The sequence below is a fragment of the Phoenix dactylifera genome, chromosome 5 (genome assembly GCF_009389715.1).
Source record: "Phoenix dactylifera cultivar Barhee BC4 chromosome 5, palm_55x_up_171113_PBpolish2nd_filt_p, whole genome shotgun sequence".
In the NCBI taxonomy this organism is placed as follows: Eukaryota; Viridiplantae; Streptophyta; class Magnoliopsida; order Arecales; family Arecaceae; genus Phoenix; species Phoenix dactylifera.
In genome coordinates this window covers 2,579,394-2,588,174 of record NC_052396.1, presented here as the reverse complement: position 1 = coordinate 2,588,174, position 8,781 = coordinate 2,579,394, and the positions used below count along the sequence as shown (strand labels likewise).

At 37.1% G+C, this 8,781-nt stretch overlaps 1 protein-coding gene across 2 annotated transcripts; it reads left to right on the top strand.

Annotated features, from left to right (window-relative positions):
• LOC103704734 (nudix hydrolase 8-like) lies at window positions 1-7,657 on the top strand. 2 transcript variants are annotated; one of them, XM_039126493.1, is made up of 9 exons: window positions 1-608; window positions 1,300-1,571; window positions 2,046-2,111; window positions 2,665-2,802; window positions 4,561-4,638; window positions 4,722-4,772; window positions 4,898-4,932; window positions 6,024-6,132; window positions 7,238-7,657. In XM_039126493.1, the coding sequence occupies exons 1-9, from the start codon at window positions 464-466 to the stop codon at window positions 7,442-7,444; spliced, it is 1,101 nt and encodes a 366-aa protein (XP_038982421.1). In that variant the 5' UTR covers window positions 1-463; the 3' UTR covers window positions 7,445-7,657. The 2 variants fall into 2 exon arrangements, with proteins under 2 accessions (XP_038982421.1, XP_038982422.1); XM_039126494.1 differs by having other exon boundaries at window positions 7-590.
• Window positions 7,658-8,781: the final 1,124 nt, after the last annotated feature.

Genomic DNA, 8,781 nt, shown 5'->3' with positions numbered 1-8,781 from the left:
TCAATCAATGCTTATACTAATGCCCGTTGCCTTGGAAGGACTTGTCATGGACACGCCGCCACACACTCGGCCACAAGAAGCACCAAGGACCCACTCGATAAATATTGCCATTTTGGTCAGGAAGATGTGTGCTGCTTAATTGCATGGATCTTGGGAAGTATTCTACTGGGTTGTGCTCATTTTGTCCGGCCTTAGAATGGCATTGTTGTATTGGTTTCGGAGACCTTAGCTCGCTCCGATGGGCGATGCATCCTATGTTTCAGCTTTGTTGCTTCCGATAATGGTTTGATGCGAGATATGGGCTGGGCTTGTAGACTTTTCTAGACTCTGTATCGCCTCTCTGTGGAAGTGATTCCTTAGATTTTTATTTTTTGGGGGGGGTTATAAATGCAAATGCGTGATTGTTTTTGTGTTTGAGCTTTGTTGTTAGCGAGAAGGAGCTGTTGGAGAGTTTGTTGGGGTGATGGAGAAGGTATTGTTTGGTTCGAAGTTGGAGGTGGTGTTCTTAGGGACGACATGCTCAAAACCGGGGATCGGTCAGAGAAGCCGCCTAAGATTCTCACGACAAGCGTGTTCCCATCGAGAGATAGGTAGCTTCTCTTCCATCGGTATTACTTTATAGCTCATGGGTGTTAATTTACAGATTCGTTGTTTTGTAGCTTGTTATGCTTCTTGGAATATGTGCAGTTTAATGGCTACCATGGTGCTTGCGAGTATTCCATTGCTTTGGTCACCCTTGTGGGTCATTCTCATGGCAATGTTTTTCTTGGTTTGAGGTCACGAAGTCGAGTTGTTTGCATTATCGTAGGAATAAAACCTTGTGTACAAGGGAATTAGCGCATTATGCGGTTATCTGGTTTATTTCATACCATCTTGAATCCTCTGGCTGAAGAAGGTCGGCACGCAAAGTTTTAATTATGTTCTCCTTTTCTTGTGTGTTTCTTTTTGTTTAATTAATCTACGAACCAACTAGTGTATATTCTTCCTACATACAAAAATAACCAACTGCTTAGTGCCATTAAGGAGCTACACTTGTGCCGATGATCTTAATGATGCTACTTAAAATTGCGCTACACAGAGAGCCTTAAATCTCTTCCAATTAAACATGCTTTTCCTTTGCAGTATGTGCGCCATGTCCATTGTGTAATCGATGTTTATTCCTCCATGTTTGATCCGAAATGCAAAATGTAGTGCACTGTTTTGTGCATTGCATTTGCCAGACGACCAAGGTCCACAATTCTTTAATCTGATCAGTGTTTCCGTCCTGATTTAATTGTTTTATTTGCTTTTCTGATTCAGGCTTCCAGATGAAGATCTCCTATTCAATTTCCAGATCATCAAGTGAGGATATTGACTCCACAGCCCCTGAAAAGTTTTTAAAAAGTGATTCTTCGATTATAAATGGATCCAAGGTCGCAGCTTGTATGTGGCCACCTCCCAGAGGGAATTATGTACTTCATGCTTATGAAGATGAGTATGGAGGAATCATCATCGAATCAGAGAGATTGCCTTGGAATGCAAATGCCTTTGCTTCTGCCCTGCGAGCATCTCTTTCCCAGTGGAAAGTTGAGGTATTTGAAAGCACTAAATCATCAATCTATACACTAGCGTCTATACAATCTATTTCACTTTATTTTGTGTTTTGATGATCTGAAACCATGGTCTTCAACTAGACTTGCTTCTACAATGCACAAAATATCTTCAATTTCCAATGAATGTCATGTGGTGGCTTCATTTTATATCTGCAGCCCAGTTAATAGTGGCTGTGGTTGAGCATATAAGGTGAAAATTAATATCATGAAAGCAAGGCAAAGCTTTACTCTTTTAACAAGCTTGCACCTTAGTTACTTAGTAATAGAAGAGCATGCATTTGCATTGTGATTGTAGTGCCATCAGTGCTGAAGAAGAAATGTTCTAACAATCTATTCAACTCACTACATGATCCGCTTTCAGTATTGTTTCATGGTTTTGTGTTGATTAATTTATTCCTCCATAATTGCACTTAGCGTGATTCTTAAGTGTGTTCTTGTGTGAGTTTCCTGCAGGGAAAGAAAGGGGTATGGCTAAAGTTGCCACTCGATCGCTCTGAGTTTGTCCCTATTGCAGTTAAGGTATAAAACCATGTTTGTAATAATCTGGTTTTTAATCTCATACCTTCAAAATGAAGATGCTGCTGCATTGTTGTTTGAAATTAGGTCCTTTAAAGCAGTGAATTTAGTGAAAATATATATTATTCATGTGTTTAACGAACATCTGAGTATCGACGAGTATCCTTTTCATTTTTAAATGATTACCGATCTACCTGAAGCCTGAGTGCTGTATTTTTGTTTTCTTCCAAATTTTGTTTGATCAATTTGTATCACAGTTTTTCACCTTCACCTAACATAGTAGGCTCTGTGTCACATCATGGTGCATATTGCTAAAAGGAATCGATATCAGAAGAATATAACGACTTATTTCTGGAGAAACTTTGTCATATTGCGGTGTCAGTATTACGGTAAGGATCGTGTAATGTTTATTTTTCAGACAGTTATCAAGATATACTTGTTCCATGTTAAATAACTATAATAGATTATTGGTTTTAATGGAAATATATTCAGTAAGTCTGAAAATTTGTGAAAGCATTATTTCTATATTCAATGATAATATCTGCATATTGCGCAGGAAGGATTCAAGTACCACCATGCAGAGCAAAAGTATGTAATGCTAACATATTGGATTCCTGAAGGACCTTGCCTGCTTCCTGCCAATGCATCACATCAAGTTGGTGTGGGTGGTTTTGTAATGAATGATAAAAATGAGGTACACTTGGTATAAGGATGCATGGGATATTTCTAATTGCAAAAATATGTAACCTCAGTTTCTTTCATCTAAAAAGTTAAAGACTATAGAGTTTCATGTTTAGCATGTCGTCTGCTAATTTATTCTTTGATTCATTGTATTCAAGATCCAAATACTACATAGTCTGCACAAAGGCTTATTTATGTGTACCTCGGTGGGTCTAATAGGTGCGTAGGCCATTTTAAGAGATAGCTGAAGTAGCCCAGTTTTGTCCATGGAGCTTCTATGGTAATTGTTGGCATGGAAATTCATATTCTAACTATTGGCTAATATCATCCACCTAGTCCTAGATATCCCCTTTCTGTGTCATTTTTACTGGTTGGCCAATAGCATGGCCAGTATTCTTCCTGATAGCTTTTAGCATTTGCAATTTTTACAATTTAGTAACATAATTCATATATAAAATATTTCATTATTGGATGTTACACTGCATCTTTTCATTCCATTGATAAACAAAAGATTATACCCACAGTTTTTGAACATTGGCTAATTTCTAAAGCTTGAATGTCTGCTTTGTTTATAAAGATTTCATAGAAAAAAAATGGTTCAACGACTAGGTAAATAACTACTCAAAGTGCTATCTACTAAAAGGCAACCATTTCCTTGCACGTATTCTTTTCCTATTGTGATTTCTATTTATGTTAAATGTGTATTTATAATATGATTCTGTTTGATGTTTTTATCAGGTATCTGCATCCAAAATTTGTATTTTGCCAAATAAATTTTCAACATTTGCAGAATTAGATTGACTTACAAGCATATTGTTATGTTAGCTCTGCTACATATGCATCCCAAGTCACAATGGTTTAGTTTGCTCCAATGTATATGAGGCATGGTATACCATACCGTACCACACCGGATAGTATAGGGCATACCATATCGTACCAGTACATGATATGGGGGGCGTACCGATACTCGGTATGCGGAACCGGTCTCCGGACCAGGCACACCGACATAATGCTAAGGTTGAAATGGTATGGGGTCCGGTACTGAGACAGCGTACCTTGATATAAGGTGATTAAATTCAACAAACAAATATTAGAGCACTGAACTATTTGAAGTTAATCTAGATTTCATCTTTTAAGGATAACTTGTGGCATGCTTCATATTTAAGAATGAGCATCTATAAGTGCTATGCTGCCACCTGCCTTCTCATTTGGTCCATGTATTTATTCCATGTGACCCTTCCTAGCCAAATTAACAATTATCCCATTGTTTGCTTATCAGTGAATGCGAAGAGTTTGAAAATATCCAACCAAAAAATAAAAGAAAAAGAAAAATGAAAGTTTCAAAATCTATTTCTTTAATGTTTTCTGCAAACATCAACTGCATGCAGTTTTTCAGAGTCCTCTCTTAAATGTCTAGCATGCACCCACAATGTTCCACGTATTTCTCTAATGGCATCCTAGATTTTCTTTGAAGAATTTCTTGAAGGATAAAAAAGAAAATTATAAACAGTTCAACTTTCCTGTCAGGTGACACACCGAAAATAATAACTCTTTCACAGTGTAAAGCTTATGCCTGTCTTTACTGTAAACCAACCTGATCTTACATTGTAGAAGTGGCTTCTATGAGATGACATTATGATAATTATCATGATAAGCATGCTTATGCTAGTTTTTAGTGTAACAAAACTTTAATACTTTATTGAGTGGTTTAGATTCTAAGGAACATTAATTTCCTGTTCTTCATTTATGTTACTCCATTGAACCTCCACAGGTGCTTGTGGTGCAAGAGAAGTATTGTGCTTCAACATTTGCAGGTCTTTGGAAACTACCCACAGGATTCATCCTTGAGGTATTTCTTCCAGCAATATAGTGAAAAAAAAAACTTCTGTCTTCTCGAATGAAATTTTCCTTTTCCTTTTTCGTGTTTGGCAGTCCGAGGAGATCTTTTCCGGAGCTGTAAGAGAGGTCAGGGAGGAAACTGGAGTAAGAAGCAAAGACATCATTCTTTTTGTTTGTTTTATAACTTTAATAAACCTTCTCTTTCCATTTTCCGGAGATCAGATCAAGTAGTTGCTGCATGTTGACCTTATTTCCTAACTATTCTACAGATTGATACAGAATTTGTGGAAGTGATAGCTTTTAGGTAATGATATTTTTTGATGTCTTCTTATTGCCAAATGCTTTTGAGTCAAAAGAACTTCATGATACTTGAGCATTTATTTTAAATGATTTGTTATAGAGTTATACCTTTATTAACTAAATGAATTGCAGCTGAGAGATGCAAACTCTATTAACTAAATGTGTTGTTACAGTTATTCCTTTATCAAAGAAATGCTGAATCTGGTAATTGCTCTTATGCAAACATTCTTTAGTTCCACACTTGTGCAATCATTCCAGCATCTTTACTGCCATTGTGCCTTATGCTACCCATCTCTGCACGCAGATGCACATTATCTCTTATGCTTCCTTGAGTTTGAGGAGCATACTATAATCCTTATTCTTGATTACCACATTGACATACATATTCACTTCAACACTTGCTTCTCAATATTCGGACCAAGAACCTGGAAATTGTAGAATACATGTCTTACAAAAAACTTTTGGCTAAAACATAAAGCTAAAGGGATTTTAAATTCCAATATATAACTCACAATGGTTTGCTTCCCACTGCTCATGAATCCACTAAGATATTGTTTAATGTAATTAGCATAATGTGTCCATGAAAGCCATTTTGAATCCAAATTTTCAGTATGCATTCAAATAGATGGTGTATCAAGATCAATCTGAATTCTCGAACCATTTATGCATGCTTTTTTTCGCTGGTTTGTTGTACACTGAGACTAATTAGGAATTATCAACATATAGAAGGTGTTTTTATCCAACTAAAAAAGTATATAACTTAGCCTGCGCCTTCATAGCACAGGTGCTTGCAAAGTGCAATGAGTAGCTGTTTTTCTGAAGAAATTTAGCAAACTGCAATTTCTCAGAACATTGGGAAAGGCATAAGTTTGATATCTGATAACATGAATTTAACTGATTTATAATTGCAGATAACAAATATAACCCACTAATGCCTCCTTAAATTTATGTTCTTGTCTGATGGCCTAATATCCTTTATAGAAGAGAAGTGAGCGGAACAAATTATATAAAAAGGATATAACTTTTATCTTTTTTGTGCAAAATATAAGAATTTTCTCTGAGATGTTAATGTTTTCCTATTTTATCTTGTATCAGGCATGCACACCATGTGGCATTTGGAAAATCGGATCTATTTTTCATCTGCATGCTGAGACCTCTATCAAGTCAGATTAAGATAGATGAACTGGAAATACAAGCAGCTAAGGTAACTACCGTACTGGTAATCATTATATAGCTTTCTTTACCTCTTGAAAAATCATCTGAAACAAACAGGTATGCAACCATAACCTTGGATATCAAGCATTATCCAGGACATTTGGGGGATCATTCTATTAGCTCTGTATCTGTAATAAATAGATTGCCATCATGCCTTATTGCCTGTTAAAAAACCATTCAAAACAAACAAGTATATGAACATAATCATTGATATCAAGCATTACCAAGGACATTTGGGGAATCCTTCTATACCATTATTCCTTCTAGTGGCTACATCCTATCTAGAACATTAGTAAGATGCCTTTATTTAATAAATAATGACATATTCTTGACTGGCATTACTAAAGTGACTCTTCACTCCTTTCTCTTTAACTTTTTTCTGAAGTCTTGATGGTTTGCAATGATTACAATTTGCAATCTCTTCATTTTCAGAAATGCAAACTATATTATACAGGAGAGGTTTGCAGTTCTGCTTCCTGACCTCATAGTGAGTGTAAAAATTTGCCAACAATAGCCAGCCATAGCTGTGATTGAGCCTAATTAGTACTTTGCTCCATCCATGGGCTGCTCCTATTTAAAAATCTGACGCCTGCTTTAAGATGTTTTGAGACATATGAATCCTGGCATCTTATAGTGTCATTAATTTCCTATATCGGAAGTATTAGTTTCAATTGTTTTCTTAGAAAAAACAGTATTAGTTTGTTAAGTTATAATTATGACAAGTATGTAGTCTGTGATAGCTACATGCTTCCATCCAACCTAAAAGCAACACCGTATTCTAACACATGTTAAGTCATAATTTCAACTTTGTATTGTTATTTTTTTTACTGATAAATAGTTCGTATATTTCTGGTAATGTCGGACTTATATTAAACAGGCTCAAAACTCTGGATTAAGCATTTGATTTTATCAAACATGAAGTTAGATCTGTGGACTAGTCTTCCTCTCCTACCAAAAACACTATCCTTAGCATTCACTATTAGAGTTTTTTCAATAAAATAAGCTAGATTGGACCACCCTTTTTTTTGATTTCATGGAAAATCTCTCTCTCTCTCTCTCTCTCTCTCTCTGTGACATGTTCATTCTGATCCCAGTGGATGCCGCTGTCTGAATTCGTGGAGCAACCAAGCATTCAGGGTGACAACATGTTTAAGAAAATCATCGACATTTGCGTCGCACGGCTTGGTAAGCGTTATTGTGGACTAGCTGCTCACCAGGTGATCTCAAAATTTGATGGGAGTTCGTCTTCATTGTACTATAATGTGGTGGAGCCTCAGGATTTCAATTGCCAGGGAACTTGAAAGGCATGAATGTTCTGCTTTGCTGATGCTAGTTTGCTCTAACTTGTACCCATCTGTGGAGTAAATTTGGATGGAGCAGTCAACATTGAAATGCTGTAGCTCTTTGCCTCACTAGTGGCATTGGTGTTCAATCCCAGGAGTTGTGCAGTTTGGGATCTCTGTGTACAGACATATATGAATGATATAGTAAAATAATTCTGTCTACTCAATCAAGTGTCATGGTCTCACAATCATCAAAACGGAACTATGCCATCCATAGAAGCATTCCTTGGCCGTGACAAATTGCCTCAAATAATGGAGATGAGAACATGGCATGTTCCTGTGAGGAATGGGAACTACTTAGCACGAGTAGTCATGAGTGATTGTGATATCATTTCTCTGAAATGATTCTGTCCACCCACCACCATCATAAAAGAAAGAAGAAAATGTAGATTGAGATTGATCAACAGTTGGGAAATCAGCAATGCTTTATGATTTTGAAGGGAAATGCTTCTATACTCAGAAACAAATCTCAAAGCATCTCGCAACTTCTTCCTCTTTCAGGAAGAAAGATTGCATTGTGATAAGTCCTTCATAGCTTAACATAGTTTAAACTGGCACAGTTACCTCGCTGCATGCTATTTGACACGCTAAAACATGTTCCAATGAGATTCAATTGTGTCATTTTATCTATTATCAGGAGCATGTCACTCTGGCTTTTGTTAAGACAAGATAAAACTTATTTGCTGACGTGCCAAATTCCTAATTCCTGTTTGTACTGATAAATAGGGTTTGCATGTTATGTTAGATGGATCATATCAAGACAGAAATTGCAAGCACACGGTCGACCAGCGTACGGGTTGTATCTTTCCAGTTACAGAAGGAATCTTTTCATGAGAATTCACTATTAGATCATCCACTGGTTGCTTTGAGATCTATATAAATGGATGAATAATAGAATGTGGATAGTTTTTGAGATCTATGTGGTGGATGTGTGGATTCATGCAAAAGAAGGAAAATCTTTTACTCTTTCTTTCAGCGAGCCTTATTGCTGGTTAAACAAGAATGCGTTTGGGTTGTAAATAATTGATGTTCATCTCGCCCTCTACACCGCTCTCTAAGCACTCCAAACTCCCTCATTCATCATCTGCACAAATCTTGAGGCAATGTTTTAGTGATCTATTGGTGGATTTGCGCCGAGGAAGGCGAATCATTCTTCCGCGCGAAAGTACAACTCCTAGCCCAGGCTGCGGGGCCCAGTGCCAGCGAGTTCCACTTCGGGGCTCAGGCCTCGGGGCAGGACTCGCCGTCCGTCTGCCTCGCCTCTCTAGGTTCTCTAGAGGTGGCTGTGGGACAGG